General features: G+C 38.3%; 1 protein-coding gene and 1 long non-coding RNA gene across 5 annotated transcripts in view; both read left to right on the top strand.

Moving 5' to 3' along the window:
- CNTNAP2 (contactin associated protein 2) overlaps nucleotides 1–22,741 on the top strand; it is a 1,981,926-nt gene that overhangs the window by 1,144,341 nt on the left and 814,844 nt on the right. For all 4 annotated transcript variants that reach the window (XM_025433996.3, XM_035700120.2, XM_035700122.2 and 1 more), the window contains one exon: nucleotides 324–495. In XM_025433996.3, the coding sequence (XP_025289781.1) occupies nucleotides 324–495 (172 nt within the window). The remainder of the gene's footprint in view (nucleotides 1–323; nucleotides 496–22,741) is intronic.
- Nucleotides 15,822–18,903, top strand: LOC118351057 (uncharacterized). Its single transcript, XR_004805861.2, has 3 exons — nucleotides 15,822–15,967; nucleotides 16,056–16,173; nucleotides 18,722–18,903. It is a non-coding gene; the product is annotated as an uncharacterized LOC118351057 (long non-coding RNA).

Below are 22,741 nucleotides of genomic sequence, written 5' to 3'. Positions count from 1 at the left end.
CTGAAGAGAGAGTCAGGTGAGGAACTGTAGCAGTGAGTCTTTAAGAGCAGAGGAACAGGGAGATGTGCAAAGTGAGAAAGAAAATGCCACAGATAAAATAGGAGGCATGGTGGCCCCCCAGAGACAAACATTGGCCTGGGTTCAGCCCTGCCTTCTTCCTCCTGAAATAATATGCTTTCTCAAAAGATTCAATTCTTTTACATTGAGTGCAACGTCAACAAGGATCAACGAGACAGGATGGCTGTGGTGAGGGAAACCACCTGGAGGAATGTTAGTGGGGCACACCGTTCACAGAATATAACATTCCACTTCTTCTCTCACAGGTTTTCTGAACCAGATGAATAACTCCAGTCACTCCGTCCTTCAGCCTTCATTCCAAGGATGCATGCAGCTCATCCAAGTGGACGACCAACTGGTGAATTTATACGAAGTGGCTCAGAGGAGGCCGGGGAGTTTTGCAAATGTCAGCATCGACATGTGTGCCATCATTGACAGGTACGCAGTCATTCATCCGACCTCAAATTGTCCCCACTTTGTAATTTTGCAAGCAATGGCTGAGTTATGAAGGAACTCGGTTTATTTTACAATTTGCTTCCTACACTCAGAAGCAGAAATGTCCCTTATCTCCTTGTCTTGGTCACGACTCATCCTCAGCATATTGTCCCCTCTGGAGCCCTCGTCTGAAGGAAAAGAAACTTTTAAAAATATTGGCAGGCAGTATGGGAATTTACTGAAGCAGAATATTTAATGTAATTGAGTCTGCTTACAAAATATATATGCTGAAATATTGCAAAATCTAATCTGTATTCATTTTTTTCAAATCTAAGGAGGAACTTTTTTTTAATAGAAACTTAGTTGACTTTTCACATACAACTCTTACATGAAGTATTATGACATCATTACTTACACTAACCTTGATATACTTCTAAAAAGTGCCTTTCATTCCACCATAAAACACCTTTTGAGATATTTCATCCATAAATGAACTATAGCTAACTTTGTGTTGAATCTAACCTGGTGAATTTAGGTGACTTTCTAAACTGTATTCAAATCTCTTATGAGAAGGCTATCTTATCCTGAAGAATAATTGTATTAATTTTATATTTGGGAAGATGAAAGCTTCAGAAGTCCCAGTCTGCCCCCAACAAATTGTAGACCTTCCGTCTCTAACCACCATATTTCATTTAAGAGGAGATCCTTAGGAAAGTCATTCAAAGACATAATAAAACTTAAAAATATATAAAATCATCTATAATGCAGTTAGTTTGCTTCTATATAATCTCAATAAAATTGTATCCATGTGAATGGTAAATGACAGTTCAAATAGTGGCTATAGAATGTGACTTTTTTTAAAGCCTTATATGTTTATAATAAGACCTGATAACCTAGCATAGTTCTCATTTCTATTACATGTTTGTAAATACTCATCCTGTTGAATATCTTCCTAATTTTTGAACCAGCAGTAATGCAACAGGTATTATTTCTGCCTAAAGCAAGGGGTAGCAATAATCAGAAAAACTGAGAGATGAATGTTTTAAGATTATATTTCTGATATTTGATATTTCTCTATAAAATTTTATTAATTGTTTTCCATACAGGAAGATTTTCCTTCTTAGTAATAGGTATACAGCATATTGAGTAATTTTAGTACCTTGTCCATTTTCCATGTCAGTAGCTTTAATGATACAACAATTTCTGTCAATAACACCCAAGTTAATTCATTCGGCTTTTGTAAACAGGCTAGATTTTTATGGTGATGTTGCTATTTCACTTCGAACAGCATGTATCCTGGACATTATATTTAAATTGTTTGCTAGCAAAGAACTACGGGTAAGACATTGAGACTTTAATGTTATACTTCCAAGGAGAGAGTAGGCACTAAATTGGCCCCAAAAGAATGAATGGGATGTTTGTAAATGAAGAGAATGACAAATATCATTTCTGAGGAGAAGAACAATGCAAGAAAAGATGAAGAACAGGGAATACAGATTTCAATTTTTGGCAGATACAGGAATATACAAAGTATTTTTTTTCAGAATGGATCAGTCTCATTGTCCACACTGCCAAGTGTCCTGTAGCTGACAGAACAAAGAATATGTCTTTTATATCCTCCAGAATGATAACCCAGAAGAGTAGTTATGGGAAAGTAGTCACCTCTGACACGTCACATGATTCTTAAGTCTATTAGGGAATCTATTTTCTGCTTGCTCTACTTTTAGAAGGTAATGACTTATTTTTTCCTAAATTGGTGTATAATTGACATATAACGCTATATTAGCTTCAGGTGTACAACATAGTGAATTGATAATTATATGTATTGCAAAATGATCATCAGGACAACAGCTTATGTATATTAATTACCAATATGTGAAAGAGCAAATTTCTTTATTCACCTAAAATGTTTCCAGTTCAAAATCTTACTCTGTGAAGTGTTGTATTTTTGTATATATGATTCAGGACTGTATTCATCTTATTCCAGCCATTGAGGAGCTCATTGATGACTCCCCCTTAATCTGTGTTTTTCCATGTGAGAGTAGGGGTTTCAGCTTGTCCTCATATAACAGTGACCCACCAGAAAACTGTAAGGATACATTCCCAGCCCATCTCTGGTTTGATGTTTTCCTTCTCACTAACTTAAACTTTACAACTGCCCGATCTCTGCCATTTTATTTTCAAACTATCTAAATTTTCCCTAAGTAAGCCTACGCTAGCTCTTTCTTACTTTGCTACTCTCAGATTTCAGCTTGATTGATTTGAGTGCTATTTTTGAAAAAAAAAAAAAGGATAAATGAGAACATAGGGCCAAAAAATAGAAAAGCTACCACAGACATAATTTTTATGAAATGTTTGGCGATGATAGGAGCAGCTGCAATGATTTGATGAGTAGAACTTAGGGAAATAGTTTGGGGGAATGATTGTAAAGGGGTTTTGCTGTGTGTTGTACTGGAATACCCTATGATTTGAGCTTGCATCTTTGTGTGTGGATTTACATGTGGCTTGTTTTTCTTACTTGTTTGTTTTCTGAGCACAGCAGTGAACCAAGAAAAAAGCAAGCATGCCAAACTAGAGAATTAGTCATCCAGTAGTATTTTCTGATGTAGCCATGATGCCAGATACTGTTCTAGGCACTTAGGATACATCATTAAACAAAGCATACAAAGATCCTGTACTTGTAAATCTCACATTCTGTGGAAAGCAGAAGAAGAACGCATGTAATAAATAAGTAAAAAATCATAGTAAGTTAGAAGAATTAAGTGCTATGAAAAAAAATAAGTAGAGCAAATCAAGGAACACTGGCATTCCAGGAGGTTGAGGTGTTGGGTTGCAGTCTAAATGGGTTGGTCAGAGTTAGCCTTCCTGAAAAGATGATATTGGTTCAAGACCTAAAAGAAGTCACAGAATCTGCCAATTCTGTTGGCAAGAAAATAGGCATACAGAGAAAACAGTCAATGCAATTAAGCAGCCTGGCATGATCTAGGATCAGCATGGGGCCAGGGTGGCAAATTTGGAAGGACAAGGAATGGAGTTCTGGGGAACGAGGCCAGAGAAGTTCTGGAGATCTGTAGGTTATTTAAGCAATTTGACTTTTATTCTGAAGAAATTAAGGAGCCATTGCAGGTTTCAGAGTAGAGCAATGACATGATCTAGCTTACAGTCTAAAAGGATAACTCAAAAAAAAAAAAAAAAAAAAAAAGAATAACTCTGGCTGTGGCAGGAAGAAAGGTAGAAGCAAGAAGCTTATTATCACCTCCAAGTGAGAGGTGCTGATGGCCTAAGACCAGGGTGCTGACATAAGGGGTAGTGAGATGCAGTCAGTTCTAAATATATTTAGCAAATAGAATCAATAGGAGTTTCTTGATGGATTAAGCATTAGAGGATTATTTAGTATACACCCAAATTATTTAGTTTAAGCAGCTGGAAGGAAGGAGTCACCATCTCCCAATGGGAAGACTAATGGTAGGGAAGATTGGTCAAGGATTGAGAAAAAATATCAGGAATTCAGTGTTGGGCATGAATTGAAAGGTCTGCTAGTGGCTGTGACAGGAAAGTAGTTGGATATATGTTAGTAAGAAGTGTGTATCTGCAGATTACACAATAAAATGCTGTGTCTGATGAAATCTCCATGTTTGCCTGTTGAGCGCCTCTGGTTTCTTTAACTATATATCATAAATAGCTATAGACCTGGAAGGGGAGAAGGTGAATAGTGGGCAGAAATCCTCTTCCAACATTGGAAGCCTGTAGCTTTACCCTTTGAAGGATACCCTGCTCTTAGGGAGGAGGACCTTCATCAAAACTTCAGTCGCTAGAACAGTCTCTGAAAATGAAAAAAAATATCTAGCAGATAACTTCTTTGTTTCACCTGGGTGACTGTCATCTCTAATCTGCTTCTGGTGCCCTTGCTTTGTGGGCTTCCCATAGCAAATGTCTTCAGGTGTCCACTCAACTCCCAGTCTCAGTCCAATTCTAACTTCTTTGTAGGTGTGAACATTTAAGAACAAAAAAGCTTATAAAATACCCCCAGTTAGGTTTGGTCACTTCCTCCCACAGGATATCACAAAGGGGGAATTGTGTGGGGTTGAACTGGGAGTGAGCACTGGGGGGTCCTGGCAGGTACTGGTCATAATCTGTAAATTTAGGAGAGTTGCAATTACAGACTGTGAGACTTGTGAATCCACGTGGAGGTACTGTTTGATTCACTTGTCTGGGATTCTTACCCAGGACATAAAGGATTAAGGAAGTGGTGTTAAAATATTTTGAGTTTAAGTAGGTGGTGTTCATGACTGGTCTGGCAAAATTTACCTGTTTTGTGAGTAATATTAATAATACAATCCATCTTGTTAATTGTGATTTTTTAAAAGATTTTTTTTATTTATTCATGAGGGACACAGAGAGAGGGGGGGCAGAGACACAGACAGAGGGAGAAGAAGGCTCCCTGTGATGAGCCTGATGTGAGACTCAATCCCCAGATCCCAGGATCGTGACCTGAGCCGAAGGCAGACGCTCAACCACTGAGCCACCCAGGTGCCCCTAGTTGTGATTTCTGTATCAATCATAAGGCCACCCTTATAGCTTAGCTCCAGAGAGATATATTTTCTTGGTCGTCGTCAAGAATGATGATGTGACACATCTCATCTTACTACTAGGAGGTAAGCAGAAGTCAGCTGTGGTACTCTTGAGGAAGCTTTTAGTTTCTTGATACAGATGTCACGCCTGCTCCACTGCCCTTGTTCAGATGCGTGGAGCTGTATGAGCAAGAACTCAAATGAGCCAGAGTCAACAACCACTCCTTTTTTAAGGGAAGAGAAGCATTTTCTGTTTATTTAAGTCACTGTGAGTCAAGTTTTATCTTTGTTGGAGCCAAAAGCATCTGCCCTTTCCCCATCCTCCACTTCTTGAATCAACCAGTGCAATTTTTTTTCTTTTTTACCAGAACACGGAAGAACACCGTATTTCCAAGTATGGAAATGCTTTTGAAGGAGAAGATGGTAAATTTATTTTAGGATATATTAGGCTGCATGCCAGTGACATCCCCCAGAGACTGAAGTTTGGGTACCAAATGGCCATTTAGAGACCAAAGTACATTCATCCTGTTAGGAGCAGCAGCTGGTAGAAAAACTAGTAAAAGTAGTTCATTAGAATTAGAATCTTCTTTACCTTTCCCGTAACCTCCCTTGTAAATATAGTACGAAACAAAACCAGTAAACATTCTGGGTAGCACAGAGAAGGGAAAAGGAAGAGTAAATATCCCAACTTAACCACAGCCTACGAAATTACCCCTTGAAAAACTGAATAGACCGGATCCTATTGTTGAGTTAGTAATTAAGTCTTCATTATATTTTTGGAAGAAGTGCATAATCACAGACCCAGTTTTCATTTTTTAGTTGAGTGCTTTCTTTTCAAGAACATCTACCCAGTTTGATTTTTTTCCTTGAAAGAAAAATATATATATATATGGATTGGATATATATGGATAGACATAGTGTCTGTCACAAAACTAAGCTGACTGTGTTGGAAAGATGAAGAGTAAATAAGTACAATCATACTATCAGTTCAGAAGGAGATTGTGAGTTTCTATAAAAGCAAGTTTCAAATTTACAGTCCTATCTTAGATGAAGAACACACGGAACATTCTTTATCTTCTAAAATGGATCTTCATTTGCTCATTAGCTCTCATTTCTACACAGTGGCAGAAAAACAACTATTTGAGCACATACATTTGGAAATCCTAATAACTTTGTATATGTATTATGTATTATATGCATTTATAATAACCAGTCGATAAGGGATTCAAACTTAGTCCAAAGTCAAACTCCCTTTTTGGGCTACTGTCCCATTTTGAGTGTCCTTGACACCTCCAGCATGAGTCTTGGTTCAGGATCAGACAACTTACTTGTCATGGGGTCTGTTCCACACCCTCTACTCAAGTTCCTTATGGGCTCCCCTGTGGGTCTCCAGCCCCCTGAGGCTTCTGTCCCAACTGCCCACTGCTCTGGCAGCCATTTCTGCGGGCCATGGAATGATGCCTTGGGTACTGCTGAGCTCAGAATTTGAGATCCTGTGTGACATGATAGCCCTTCCCAGTTTGTCTGGGACTGGTGCATTTAACATCAAGAATCAAGGGCCAGAAGCAACCCCTCAGCTCTGGGTAAAGCCAGGATGGTGGCCACTCAAGATGTGGCACCCTCTTGCCCTCCTTCTCCAGATTCCCTTTTCCTGGCCTGCCAGCCATCTAAACATTTTAATAGACCTCGTAGGGACATGCTATGATTTCTTGATCTCTTGTAAACTGCATACAAGCTTAAATGAATGATGGCCTGTGTGAATGGGTGGGTGTTCGGTGGGAACAGCTACACTAGGCCCCCCTCTGCCTTAGTTTGTCATGCTTCTACATCTACTCTACAGCACCCACCACAGGCTGACACAAGGCCTCTATAAATCAGATTCCCAAAGGCAGAAAGCAGGGCACAAACTACCACCGTCATAGAATGTCTAAGTCTCTTGAGATCCATTCAGTCAACAAATACCTACTAAAGATCACATCACATCACATCCCTCCTGAGACAAATGCTGAGGTGGTAGGGGAGGGTCACTGATCAGAACTTCGACTGTCTTAATACTTTGGGTACACCTCTTTTTTTTGCTTTCAGTGACCTAGCTCTTTCAAACCAAATGCCTCTTGGTTTTAGACAATCTTGCCGAAATTGAATCCAGATGACAACTAACTTTTGTTCGGCCCAAAGGCCAGAGGTACATGCTCCCAGCCCCCACCCAGTGTGACAGTTTCATTGACCTTCTGAGTCAACAGCCATAGTGCAAGAAAAATTCCATGGAGAATAAACAAAACCAAAGCTTTGAATTGAAATACCTAAAAATTATTTCCACCATCAGAAAGGGAAGGCCTGTCTCACAAACATGGATGTTTCTGTAGTGACAACATTTATGCCAGATGTTCTTTCTCTTTCACTTGGTTCTTGCTAACCACAAACTGCCAGCCTCAGGTCTAACACCTTTTCATACATTTGTAGGCTGACCATCCCCTTCTGTTGTTTCTTAAAAAATGTTCATGTCCTCAGTTAGGCTGGTGTCAGGCTGTGCCTGTAACTTCTTTTACATTAGGAGAGATTTTATCTTTTACCATTAGGTTCTTATTGCTACAACTCCATGTTTCTGGGAATATCACACATTTACTTCATGGTAATTCTGCAAAAGGGGTAAAGGAGACCAAAAGCCTCTCAGGTAAACTACACATTATTCAAAACATTGTGCCTTGTTGAATTTTGACAACGCTGTGACCGATCTCATCAAACTCCAAAGGGGCAAAGAGCAGATTGGCTGGAACTCATTTGGGGAGAACTGGAGCCAATAAGCAATTTTTCAAGTGTGAAGCTGAATTTCCTTTGGGGGGAAACACCCTTAGGATAAGAGTTATTCAGGGTCCTAAAATCATATCACCAGATCAAAATAAACAGAAAAAAGTCAAGTTACATAAACCAGCTTTATTTTCCTATATGACAGATTGTATTGTGATGACAGTTCATATTGTGATTCTTTATTATAGATATGTCTTTCTCTTTACCTTATCTCCCTTTGTTCTCTATCTTGGACTTCATTGATTTTATATTCCTGTTTATACTTAAACATTTAAGCCATAGTATTCTATCTAACACAAAAACACAAGTTCAGTGACCCGAAAGTGTCACATATCCAGGTGAACCCACATGCGAGTCAGTTGCCTCTCTGAAGTGGTTTCAAAGTGGTTTTATTTTTAAGTACAAATAGCATATGAGGGTGACAAAACTTATTTTAAAAAAAAGAAGTACAGTAGTGAAATGCCAGAGGAGATAACTCTCCTAGGAGAAAAGGGAGAAGAAAAAAGTTGAATTAACCATTTTAAGATTCAACAGCAGCCTTATTCTTCTTTGATGTATTGCATGTATTAGGACAAAAGAAACTATATTTGCTTTTGGCGTGGCATATAGCTGTGCTTTGACATTTAAATCCCAGGGAAGGCCTAGTGCATAAAAGTAATGTCAGAAAACAGTTATGTGTTTGAAGATAAGCAAAGAGGAAAAAGAGAAATAATTTTCTTAAAGATTTTATTTATTTGAGAGAGAGGGAGACAGCATGATCACAAGCAGAGGGAGGGGCAGAGGAAGAGAGAGAAACATGTGGGGCTCAATCCCAGAACCCTGGGATCATGACCTAAGCTGAAAGCAGGCGCTTAACTGACAGAGCCACCCAGAAGCCCCAAAAAGAGAAATAATTCTTTTTTTTTAATTTTTATTTATTTATGATAGTCACAGAGAGAGGGAGAGAGAGGCAGAGACACAGGCAGAGGGAGAAGCAGGCTCCATGCACTGGGAGCCTGATGTGGGATTCGATCCCGGGTCTCCAGGATCCCGCCCTGGGCCAAAGGCAGGCGCCAAACAGCTGCGCCACCCAGGGATCCCGAAGAGAAATAATTCTAACATATAGTTAAATTCAACTCTAGACAGATTGAAATGAGTTATTACATTTTGTTTTTTTAGTTTTTTGGCTTTTGATATTAGATTAGCCAAAAAATAAAAACAAAAACAAATAAGTAGAAAATATGTATTTAAAACATCTGTCTTAACAGTATTTTCTTCTTAAGATAATGCTTTGGTCAATTACTTGGATGTATTGCAAATTTTTTATTGATCTCTGAGAATTAATTCAGCTGCCCTCCCTGTAAAAAACTTCACAGATAGACACTCCCCATCCTCTTTGTAAAAGACAGAGAGTGATACCTGTAGCCTGGTGGATGGAGAGTCTTTGAGCTAGTAGCTAAGGCTACCATCTTTGCTCTGTTGTACCTTCCCACATGTTGTGTGGGAGTCCATTGTTCATTCCCAAATGTGTTAATGCAAGTCATACTTGTTATTGTAATAACATAGTCTAATTAAGTATGAAACATGTTTTCAAATGAATAGAGACAAAAAGAAATAAATTCCATTAAAACCAAATTAAAAGGTCTTAGAAAGTGGCTAAAAACAAACAAAACCCTCAGTGTAGATATGGAGAAGCCAACTACAAACATTTGCAAAGATTCATGGGTTCTACAGTGTTCCCTGTACTTTAAGAAATCAAAACTAAAAATAAAATAATAAAATAAAATAAAATAAAATAAAATAAAATAAAATGGAATAAAAACTAGAAGTTGAAGGTGATGCTTTACAGAACTGGGTCTTCAGAAAGACTAGCTGGGTTGGAATTGTGGAATTCCAATCAGTGGGCCCAGAGCAATTCCCTCGGGCAAGTGACTCATTGAATTTACAGGATGGGGGGGTGGGGGTTAAGTTCAGTTAAAGTTGTTAACGTATGTATTCTTGTAATGATGTCTTTCTTTACTTTATTAAACTCAATATATTTAAGACTTTGTTCTCTAATCTGAAAAAAATGAGATTAGAATTCACTTTTTCTTTTTTCATTTGCTTTCTTCATTCCAAATAATGGAGAGAGTGGGGAGAAGGGCAGTGGAGGAGAAGGTGCAGGAGGAACTTGAGGTTGGAGGGAGATGGGAAGGAGGACAGAGCAGGGCAGGAGAGAGGAGGGAGGAAGGGCAGGAGGGAGGAAGGAAGGAAGGGAGGTAGAACTCTGAAGTCACATTGCTTTCTAGTATGTTGGTGTGGGACATTTTCTACTTTCATTAAAACATAAATCAGAAGTAAACATTAAAGACTATTGTCTATTTTTTATAGGAGTTTAAAAATGGTATTTTCTTTGAAATTTTCCCTTTGCTATTTAAATGATCCATAACTGGAGAGGAAGGAGAAAGGAGTCATAGATTTTTCTATGCCAGGAAAAAAAAAAACAAAAAACACTTTTATTAAGACTTGGGACTTGCCATCATTTTTATTTGACTTGTTAATTGAACAGAAGTACTTCCTCTTTCTGTGGTTGCATTCATATTACCTGAAACTAGTTTCAAAAGGGCAACAAGCTTAGCTTTTTAGATAACATTGTCTAAAATTCTGTAAGGCGCCCATTGCTGTATTACAGATAAATACTTCTTCATCATCTGTGTCTATGAATTCATTGAGGAACTTATTAGAGTCTGAATCTCATTTTGTTTACCAAATTCTGCTCACATCAAAAAGAATGTTACATGAGCAAGGGAGGAATGCAGCTGGAAGAGGTGGGGAATGTGTGTGCGTGTGTGTGTCTGTTTGTGTGGACTGTGGTTTAAGAGTGAATCTGTAATAATTTTTAACAAATAAAATGCAATATCTTAAAAGGGTTTCTTAACTAGCAAATAGGTTGGTTTAAATGGATTTACCTAAAATTGTGATAAGGATAGACTCTAAGTGCCATACATCATTTGTTCATAGGATTAATTTTGTTTGCCTTTAATAATGCTGCCTTTATTTTTTTATTTCTTTAAGATTTTATTTATTAATTTATGAGAGACACAGAGAGAAGCAGAGACACAGGCAGAGGGAGAGGCTGGCTCCACGCAGGGAGCCCAATGTGGGACTTTATCCCAGGACCCCAGGATCATGTCCTGAGCCAAAGGCAGATGCTCAACCACTGAGCCACCCAGGCATCCCCAAGTACTGCTTTTAAACTTTAGTCCAAAAAAATAAAAATAAAAAAATAAATAAAAATAAACTTCAGTCCAGTGGTTTCCTGATCTTGGGGTCTTTGGCATGGTCCCCAAATGACTTCATCAACATGCAAATTACTTTTATGGACATACTCCTGTGATGACCCTCTCTGGGCAAATCAATGTGATACCAAAGTGAATTGGGTTTTTTTGTTGTTTTTTTCTTGAAAGTTTAAGCATTCAAAAACGAAAGGGGGGCGGAAAACCTCTGACATTGTAAAGAGTGACATTTCTGAAGTTGGCTAGACACACCATGCACCAAGAGGCCCTTCATTCCTTTCACGTGGTTATTCTAGTGCATTAACTCAAGAGACATTTCTTAATCTCCTGAGTGGGTCAGAGCACTGCCACTGGCCTACCAAAAGATGCAGAATAGAATCTCTTCTCACGGAATATACGAATTTAGCCAGGGGAATAGGAAACATTCATAACATTTGTTTAAGAGCTATATTAAGAAGCACGTGCTCTGGATCACTGCAGAGAAAGGTTTCTAAGGGAAGGTACTGAAGGGGAAGACTGCTGGGGGCCACAGCGGCTGAAGGAGGCTTTGCAGAATGTCAGACTTTAGAAGAAGTGTAGCCTCATGACAAGAAAGAAAGGAAAAAAACATGCCACGTGAAAGCAGGTGAGCAGAAGTGCAGAGACACAGATGACCGTGCCATCTATTTCTGAAACACTGAAGTGACCATTTAGACTAACTAGAGCGGAAAGTTTGCATAGGGGGTCATTCATTCATTCATTCAGTTACCCATTCATTCCACAGTCATTCATTGATTATCAACCATGTGTCAATGGTAGTGTTAGTTTTGATGGATAAAACATAAATTTAGTCTCTTTAGTAAGAGACAGGCATTAAAAAAACACAATTATTGAAAAAAAAAACAGAAAGTATAAACAAGGGATGGCAGCTATAATTCTATATATATTCTATATTATCTTTTGGGGTTTTCAATGAGGATGAAGGAGATTGCACATAGGAGCCGTTTGCAGATACCTAGGAAGGGCATTCCAGCTGGATGGGAAGCACGTACAAAAGACCATGGGTGTGAGGAACAGAGAGACTTGCAGGGAACTCAAGTAGTTATGGTAGGACTTTCCAGAGATTGACAGTTCTTAGTAGGAGGCTAGAGGTTTAGTGTGAAGGTCTGAGGCTAGAAATTTAGGGAGAACATATTGGGAAAAGGTCTACTAGAAAAATTTTAATTTATCCTCTAGGCAATTCAGGAACTATTGAAGGACTTGCAGGGAAATAAACTTTGCATTATTGACATTTGCTCTGATGATCTGAGCAGAGGTGGTGAGAGCCTAAACTATTGGTGTAGTGATACAAATAGATGGAAAAGAGTAAATCCAAGGTGTTATAGGATTTGGAGTAAGCTCATTAGATGTGGAGGTCAGGAAGGTATTGGTGGGAAAGAAAAACTGATTTCAGAGAGAGAAAAGGCATGCATGGCAGACAAAATTACCTTCACAAGTCTCTGAAAGGTGTCTTAACTGAGTATTTTTTTTTTTTTTTAGTAATGGGTATATCAGAGTAAGTTTCTGCTGGGATCTAGAAAATGGTGAGCTTTAGTAGTAGCAATTGAGCGTTTGAAGGAGGTCAAAGAGAGGAAGTTAAAAGAAGCACAGGTGGGGATCCCTGGGTGGCTCAGCGGTTTAGCACCTGCCCTCAGCCCAGGTTGTGATCCTGGAGTCCTGGGATCGAGTCCCACGTCAGGTTCCCCGCATGGAACCTGCTTCTCCCTCTGCATGAGTCTCTACCTGTGTGTGTGTGTGTGTGTGTGTGTGTGTGTGTGTGTGTGTGATGAATAAATAAATAAAATCTTAAAAAAAAAAAAGCACAGGTTATGACATGGTGAAATAAAGAGGAAGGTGGTGGAGACCAGAGCCGTATTGCCCAGTATGCATTCACTAGTCAAATGGGGGTGCTGGGCACTAAAATAGAGGAAGCTTCTATCTGAGCTGTGCTGTTTGTATAAAATACACCCTAGGTTATGAATACGTAGTACAGATAAAGGAATATAAAATATCTCAATAATTTTAATTGTTTTTGGTTTTATATTAAGTATATTACTAAAATCAATTTTACCTCTTTCTCTTTACTTTTTAAATGCAGTTATCATAAAATTTAAAATTACATATGACATGTGCTTCCCTTGGCATTTCTTTTGGACAATGCTGATCTAGAATCTCTAGGTGCTTCGCAGCCAAAAAGGGCTATCCAGCTCCTATACTGGTCTTTTCCAAAGGTGACTTAAAAGATTCATGCAACTTCTGATAAGACTCAATAAGTTGTCCTTTAGAATTATTTTATTTCAGAGACAATGGAGATTCCCAGAAGGTCTGTGAAACTGGCATCATTCTGAAATTCACAGTCCCTTTTAATTAGTTTGAAGTTTCCTTAAGCCCTAAATCTACTTGCAATACCATCTCCAGAGAAAATCTTTACAGACTTAGAAGCCAGATGTGTTGGTTTTCTCCTGAATATTAATTCCCTATTCATTAAAAATAAAATAAAAAGTTTTCAATAAAAAAGAGGCCTAAATTAAGTAGACAATATTTTAGTTGAGCACAAGTTAGAACTTCTTGTTTCAAAGATTAATTTCCTTCTGCTAAAATATCTGTCATTCATTCAAATGTGTATAAATCAACATCTGTGAAGTAAACGGTTGAGTATCCATTAGAAATTGCTTTCAGGTTCTAGGAACAAAGATCCAATTATAGTTTTTTCAGACAAATCCGAAATTTCTTATTTTACATGTAAGATGTCTGATAATAGACAATCCAAGCTTGTATGGTGACTCTCAAAAATAAAGATCCAAACTCTAACATTTTGCTCCAATTTCCTTAGCTCGTCATTTCCACTCTCCTGGTCATAAAATGACTGCTAGAACTCCAGATATTTCATCTGCTTTTCATTAAGAAAATAAGAGGGCCCACTTCCCCTTTTAATATAGCTTCTCAGAAGTTCCATGCAACACTTCCACTCTCATCTCATCAGCCAGATTCAGTCCTGACTACAGTGAGTTACAAGATAGAATAGGAAATCTAGTCTCATTCTGGGTAGTCTGTGCCTACTAAAACTTGGGGGTGTGTTACTGAGGTGGAAGAGGACAATTTGTTTTGAGATAAACAAATAGCAGTTGATTACAAAAAAAAAAAAACATTAAAGTATGCTTCCAGGAAAAAAATTAAGGCAGCAGTTTTTTTTTTTTTTAAGATTTTATTTATTTATTCATGAGAGACACAGAGAGAGAGAGAGGCAGAGACACAGGCAGAGGCAGAAGCGGGCTCCACGCAGGGAGCCCGATGTGGGATTCGATCCTGGGTCTCCAGAATCAGGCGCTGGGCTGAAGGCTGCACTAAGAGGCAATAGTTGTATAATGTATTGGAGTTATATATTTTGTATTTTTCTTCCAACTATTCAAAAATCAATTTATTTATGAGGCTTCAGCCTTAGTCAGTAGACATTCTGGGGTATTCAAGGTTGAATGAGATACAGCCATTGTCTTTAAAGATTTTGTAATGGAATGACAGAGGCAGGTATATATGCTAGTTTTTGCCCTGATTGTGTAAATTTCTCCTACTTGAAATTTATCAGTAACTGTGTGTCGTACTTAGGGAAGAGACCTGGATCTTTAAAAGTAGTATCTCAGCTCTTCCGGTCTGGCCCTTGCCTCCTTCTCCATATTAACACCATCCTCCACACCCTCTAGCCACTCTGCCTTCAGTCGGGGCCTGGAGCATCCTCTCAGTGGCCCATGCCTGTGCCATGCCCTGGATCTAGAGTTGCTCCAGTCTCACCATTCATCACCTCTCCTTTACCTTCCTCTCCATTTGATCAATTAAAAGATAACTTCCCCAGAGAGGCCATCCCAGGCCTTCAAAAACTGGGTCAGGTTCTTTTAAACTTCTAAAATCACACATTCAAGATTATCATTACATTTCTACCTCCTCTTCTAGATTTTAAACTTTGTAAGAATGGGAAACAGACCTGAGCATGCTCCCCATTGTGACTGCAGTGCCTAACACAGTGCCTGACAGGGGATATGCTCTAAACACATATATCTTTAAAAGATTTATTTATTTATTTATTCATGAGAGACACAGAGAGAGAGAGAAAGGGAGAGACATAGGTGGAGGAAGAAGCAGGCTCTTCTCAAGGAGCCCAATGTGGGATTTGATCCTAGATCCTGGGATCATGCCCTGAGCCGAAGGCAGACACTCAACTGCTGAGCCACCCAGGTGTCCCAAAACACATATTTTTGATAGAATCAGTGAATGAATATGATAGTACTACACTAACAAGAAGGTTTTGAAAGTACAAAGAAGGAAAAGGATAATTTCAGATGAAGGAATTCAGCCATGTATTATGGAAGAAATGGGATTAAAACTGGTCGTCAAAGACAGAAAAGCTAGCATAGGATGATAAGGAGCAAGGCTATCGTGGAAAAATGAAGAGCTTATTTATTTTTTTAAATGGACAGTTTAAACCAAGGCATGTGATATGGCTGAAGTGGAAGGTGCCACATATTCTCAGAATGCTGAGAAATTGCTGAATTCTGAGAAATGCTGAATTCTGAGAAATGCTCAGAATTCTCAGAATGCTGAAAAAAATTGTAAGAATGTGTGTTTTAGTCCATAGTCCACAGAAGTCACTAACTTCTAGAATGTGTGCATGTGATTGTTTTTAACTGTATACATTCCAGAAGAAGTGAGTCATCAGATTTTACCCATTGGAAGGAAGACTCACTTCAACTCATTTATTCTTTAAATGTTTCTGTTTTTTTTTCTTCCCCACCCATCTTATCTGAATCAGTGGTCAGAAAATCCTAGAAGTGGGTAGGTACATCAGAAAGGAGTTTACAGAAAGTATTTTTAAATAATCATTCAGAATTAAATAATGTTTTAAATTCTTCTCTTTTCTCAGTAAGTTGGATAGAAAAGGAAAATGGTCTCGTAAGTTTCCTGGAGAGTGCTTGGAATGCATGGAGAAACTGGATTTTGTAGTCCTGAGTGTACAAAAGTGCTGGAGGAGAACAGGCAAGGTGAGGAGTTTGTTCCAACACAGCAGTTCCATATGAAAACACTGCCAAGAGTAGCTGAGAATGCCATAGCGTGGCTCAAACAGATGGGTATAAAAATTAGAGTCTAAAAGATACATAGCTGTGCCACGAGGAGTGCTTTCAATAAAGGGGTGAGTGATGGAGGGGTTTGCTGGAGACACAGACTCATGGGCAGGTGAACATGGGGTGGAGAGAAGGCATAGGAGGAAAACAATCAATTGCTCCTTTTTTAGAGAGCACATGTATTAGTGAGGCACTTCTCAATCTATCATGTGCCTGTGAATCATCTGGATTCTATTCAGTGGGTCTGCAGTGAAGACAGTTTCTACATTTTTCACAAGTTCTAAGGTGTTGTCAGTGCTGCTGGTCCATGAGCCACACCTTGAGTACACCAGAGCTGTGGGCTCTGCATCTTAGCTCCCAGGTGTGTGGAATGTGCGGCTCTGATGGTTGGAAGGGGACGCTGGTGAGGTGGGCCTTTGAAGTGGTGCGGCTGGTAAGAGAAGGAAGAAGCATGTTTTCTTTATCATTTCCAGGGAAGATAAACCAAAGCAGATGATATAGAAATGATAATATATGAAGTTGTCTGGCTTGGTGCTGGGAAGACTGTAGCAACTAGTCAAAAATGAAGTACTTCTGTTTCTCCCCTGAATCACCTGTTGTCTCTAGAGTGCTAAGACTTATGTTACTATTAGAAAGGAAAACAGAAAGCTGTTTTTCAGCAAGTCACTATAGGTCTCTACATGTGGAAAGGATACAAACCATATAACAATATCTAAATGTATAGTTTCTCCATACTTGTTGACTGACTCATTTCCTAGATGCTTGTTCTCTATAACAACTATGTCTTCATTTCGACCACTCATTATAAGAAACTGTACAAATCAGGGTTCTAGATTATAAATAAAGTGGGGGGGGGGAGGGAAGGAAAGACTCTAGTGAATTTATAGAGAAATATAAATCTCTAGCTCAAAATTGATGGAGGTAGAACCCAAGATGGGCATGGAAACTCCATGCTCTGTCACTTGTCACCAGAATACAATATTCCAGATTCCCCCTCGGTCACACAGAGTACTCTATGACCCTGCTTGCAGGACCCTCACCCTCACTCTTCCACCTCAGTTCTCCTTAGTAGAAGGCACTGCCCTGCTTCCCACTTAGCTTGGAACTCCCTCCTGCTAGAAATATCTTCTACAGAGACCAACTCAAACTAGTCCAAATAGAGATAATTAGTCATAAAGCTATACATGAAACAATTAGGGAAAAGTATATAGAAACTCAAAAGTAGGTGTCATAACAGTGGATGACCACATAATCTGCCAGGAAACTGTGCCACTTTCCAGAATCAAAGGAATACAACAGGCATGAACTGGTCCTACGCTAAATAAGCCAAGATTCATGATCACCTTACTCAACAGGTGCAGAGCTCACTGAGACTGAAATGAGCAGAAGCTCTTGATTCGAAACAGTTTTAAAGGCATAAATTCATTGGTCTTCACCCACTCTGTCTTAACATATGAGAGCTATAATGCACTCATTTCTCCCCTTTAACTGCCAAACCAAGAGGACGGCTTTGCTTATATAGTTTTTGTTCTCTCAGATTCTCTGATGGGTATGCAAGGCTTGCCTTCTCAGCAACCAGTTTCCTGTGGGCAACCCCCAAGCTGTCCCTTTTCAACAACCTCTAGTTTCTGTTTGGATTCAGAGAAGCTAATCTGTCTTCAGTTACCACTGTGGCCTCAGAGACCTTTCAGCAGGTGCATGTGATTGAGGCCAGCCATCCTGGAAAGCCATCTGGGGTCATGAGACACCTGGCAGCCCTAGGCCAGAGACAAAGTGGAGAACCCTTGCAAAGATATAATCTAAGCTAGAATCTTGGTGACTTTGTTAAGTTACTTGATCAAATCTACACTCACCTCTATACTTATCCCTTATTTGAGCCAATACATTTCCGTTTTTGTGAAGGCAGATTCTATTGTCTTTTCCATTATTTACAATTGAATCCATCCAAACTAATACATTGTCATTTTTCACAGCGCCCCCTACTGGGTCCCACAACCCCTTTGTCTCAGCTCTTATTATTAGCTGGCCAGTTGTTCTTTAGGTTCTTACTTCAAGTGCTAGAAAGGAAACGTGTTGGCTCAATGTATCTTTTTTCTCAAGGCTCTCATCTTAAATCTGTGGTTTAGATGCTTCTGAGTCAGGTGCCCTGCCCTGCCCTTCTGTTCTCACAGAAGAAGAGCTGCTGTCCCCTCTCAAAAGACCCGTATCAATTTTCCTTCTGAGAGAGGACCAGCAGGACAGGTATTGGAGCATTTGAATAAGATATAATTTTATACTCTGTATTAATTATAATCCTTGCTTTTTTTACTATTTCACCTGAATAACTGATATGGATCACAGATATAATATAGAAATACTTAGAACTACTATAACTCATCTCTGACATCTTGGAGAACACCTACAAACAAAAAGTTGAATTTCTGAAAACTTCTCTTTCTTTTCTCATTTTTATTCTTTCCTTTTGCAGTGTAATTATTATTATATGGAACCCATATCTGTTGATGGTGAGTTTAAATGGATCAAAATTATTGCTCCTTAAAAGCAACACCAAAATTTGTAAGATATGATGCATACTAATTAAAGTTCAAGGAGCCCGAGGCAAGAAAAAAAGATAAGCCTTTGCTTAAGTTATGCAAAAGTATATTAAATATTCAAGATTAATTAAAATCTGGGGAAAGATTTTTTTTAACGGTGCCATTTAAAGTTTGCACAAAAGTTAATGCAAATATTATGAAATGTTTGCTATCAAGCCGGTTTGATGAATAAGGGAAGTCAATTAGCAACATAGTGAAATAAGAGTTAATTCATGTTGCTCTAGGTAGTTTCTTTCCTTTGTTCCATAAAAATCACTTATACTGCATAATAATTACATGCTGATGCCCACAGTTTCACAAAGTGGTGGAAAGCATAATTCAATTATATTTATTTATTTTCTGAAACGAATAATATTTCTTCAAAACCATATCCTGATGATTTTCACAATGAAAATTTCATTGGTGGGAAATCAGAAATTTTGATTTCTGATGCTTTTCCTTGGTAAAAGGAGAAGAAAGCACATCTTTTACTGAACAAGAGGTTTCTGATATATGAATACTTGATTAAAGACTCATCTATCTATGTTAATAGCACCGAGAAAGTTCTGGTTCTCACTTAATTGACCTTTATTCTACAATTCAGAACATATGAACTGGAATATAACTTTTCTTAAATAGACATAGATATGCAGTGAGCTAGTAAAGTCAGATGTTTCCAAGAATATCTCCTTTTGTCCATCTGGCACAGTTTGTTATTTTGGGGGCCGTCACCGAGTGGAGTGGGGAAACGTTTTCCTAGAACCCTAGTATAGAATTATAAATGATTTTTCCTATGGTTACAATAGTCAAAAAATTAGAAGCAGTGGCTATAATTAATCTTTGTGAGTTGGCCTAGGAATCAAGTCCATCAGCTTCATGTTTTTACACCAAAAGAGCAAAAGATACCTGAATTTCAAACAATTGACTGGCAAACAGACTTTTTCAGTATCACTTGCTAATAATAGAGTAAGACTCATTCAAAGACAGAAGGCACTTTCTCTAGAAAAGAAAATAGAACAAATTACCAACTTTTACTGTATTACAAAACAGGATAGTATCTAAAGGTAAATGAATAGCTTTAGGCCAATGCCTCCACGTCTGGGAGCACCAGCCTGACTCTCATTGGAGAATGGAACCTAAAGCAGCCCCCCCCCCCCCAAAGCAGGTGCTTTTTACACCTACAGGGGTCTGATAGAAAATCAAAATTCTACTACGCTCAGTGTTGAAAGTGCTCATTACTACATTACTAAATGGACTCAAATACCATGGCTCAAAGCCTGTTTTCTAAAAATAGAACATATTTAACCTATGAGGAAACATTTCCCTCAAAACCAGTATTACAAAAAAAAAAAAAAATCCAGCAGCTTTCAAACATTGAATCTGCAACCACCATATGAGAGAAGATGTGAACAAGTAAACAAATAGTCATTCAAATGAAAGGTTTCAGAGTGAGTGTTTATTTCCCAGGGCAGAGAATCCTTGCCCTCCTATCTTCACTCTACCCCCTGCCTGTCTTGCCATCTTCCAGCCTGCAAACCAGTTCCCTGTGGCTCACCTTCTCACAGATTGAAAAGCTTTCAAACTCGCACCACAGGAACGCGCTGCTTGCCTGCTGATGGGGGCCCCTCACTCCTCCTGGCAGCATTTCCGCTGTGTGGGGCCCTATATTCTGCAGCATAGACACAGACCAGTGGCTGGGGTTATACAGAGATTTTTTTTTTTAATGTTTGGTTGGAATATTAAAAAGAGGGGGAAAGCAAGCTCTGTGTTCTGCATCATAGCACACTGTCTGGCAGGATGACTCATTTTTATTTAATGACTTTATTTATAAAATGCCTCCTCCCAATGAAGATTGAAAAGTGGGGCCAAGGGAAAAAGGGAAAGCAGAAGTTAATATATTTCCTGTGCCTGAGCTTGAAATTTGGCTTGAAGCTTCCTGGAAGCTTTATTATATTTGTTGGGAATACAGGATTAGCCAATATACCCAGCTGGAGCTTCCGTTTTAGGTTGTTTACCAGCATTTTTGTGGGTATTGGCGTAGTATATACTACCAATATTACTATGGAGAATTCACCCAGATTTTTTTCTTCATCTGGGCTCAGGTGTGGGCCAAGCAGCACATGAGTCTGTAGCATGCATCCAGAGTTGGACCCCTAGAAGACTCATTAGCTGCCATCCCTCTGAATTCACTAATCTGATGCCATCACCTCTCTCTTGTGTCTTGGCTTTGCCATTTTCTGTGTTGGATTAAAAACTGACAAAAGGAGTCAATTTTCCTTTCCCACCTAAGTCATTGTATCAAAGGAACCTTAGAAGCAGAGGTCTACCAGCTAGAAAAAGGTACAAATTCATGTTTGTGAATAATCCCAATGTTATTTTAGGGACAAGTGAAAAAAAAAAAAAACACTAAACTTGCTAATGGAATTAACTTGTCTAAAATTATAAATTGCACCATTCATAAAGTGCATATTGCCAGAAATAAAGGCAACAATCCACGCTATTTAAGTCTGGTATAATGAGAGTACTGTATGTTAAAATATCATCTCTATTGAGGTGTTGTTTTTAAAAAATTCCTCAGCCATATGAAATCATTCTAAAGTATTAAGTATAGTTGTTTTTTGTTTTGTTTTGTTTTGTTTTGTTTTGAGAGAAAGAGAATCAGCTGAGGAAGAGGCAGAGGGAGAGGGGGAGAGAGAACCTTAAGCAGACTCCATACCCCGCACAGATCCCAAGGCACGATCCAATGAAGCTGAACCGAAATCAGGAGTCAGACACTTAACCAACTGAGCCACCACAGTACTTCTTGAACATCACAATTTTTGACATGAGAGTGAACTCATTAACTATTGCAGTACTGTCAAGAGGAATAAAGCAGACGAGCAAAATAAAGCTAGAAATAGGGTGTGTTCCTTTGCTCCCTGAATTTTTCAAGAGATTTATCTATTAATTTGTTTATTCAACAATATTTATGGAGGACCAGAAGAGACACTGTGGTATTCATTTGCACACTAGTCAAGATGTTTGCTTTTTTTTTCCTTTATTGTGGTATAATTGCCAAATAAAATTGTAACATATTTAAAGTGTTAACGATGTGATGATTTGTTATACGTATACACCGTGAAAGGATTCCCATAATCAAGTTAATTAACACATCCATCACCTCACATAGTTCCCTTTTGTGCATGTGGTGAGAATGCTTAAGATCTGCTATCTTCGCAGTTTTCAAGTGTACAATACAGAATTGTTATCTTTGTCATCATGCTGCATATTAGATCTCTGGGACTTAATTTATCTTATAACTGAAAATTTGCACACTTGGACCAACCTTTTCCCATTTCTGCCAGCCCTCAGCCCCTGGCAACCACCATTCATTCCATTTTCTGTTTCTATAAGTTTGGCTTTTTGTTTATTTATTTATTTTTAGAGTCTACATGTTCATTTTGCAATATAATATTTGTCTTTCTCTGGCTTCTTTCACTTAGTGTAATGCCCTCGAGATTGTCAGAAATCACAGAATTTCCTTCCTATTTAGGTTTGAAGAATATTCCACTGCATATGTATATATACTATATAGTACCATAGTATAGTATATAGTATATAAAGTATATATATATATATTATATATAAGTATATATATAGTATATATAAGTATATAGTATATAAAGTATATATATGCTATATAGTACTTTATATACTTATACTTTATATACTGTATACTTATATATCCTTACATATACTTATATATAAATATACCTTATATACTTATAGAATATAAAGTGTATATATATATATATATATATATATACTACATAGTATATATAGTATAGTATATAAATACATAGTATTTTCTTTATTTGTTGATCCATTGACAGGTACTTAGGTTGTTTCCATATCTTGACCACGGTGAATAACGA

Source organism: Canis lupus, chromosome 16 (assembly GCF_003254725.2).
Source record: "Canis lupus dingo isolate Sandy chromosome 16, ASM325472v2, whole genome shotgun sequence".
In the NCBI taxonomy this organism is placed as follows: Eukaryota; Metazoa; Chordata; class Mammalia; order Carnivora; family Canidae; genus Canis; species Canis lupus.
Note: the sequence above shows the minus strand (reverse complement) of the source record. Positions and strands in the feature narration are given on the sequence as shown.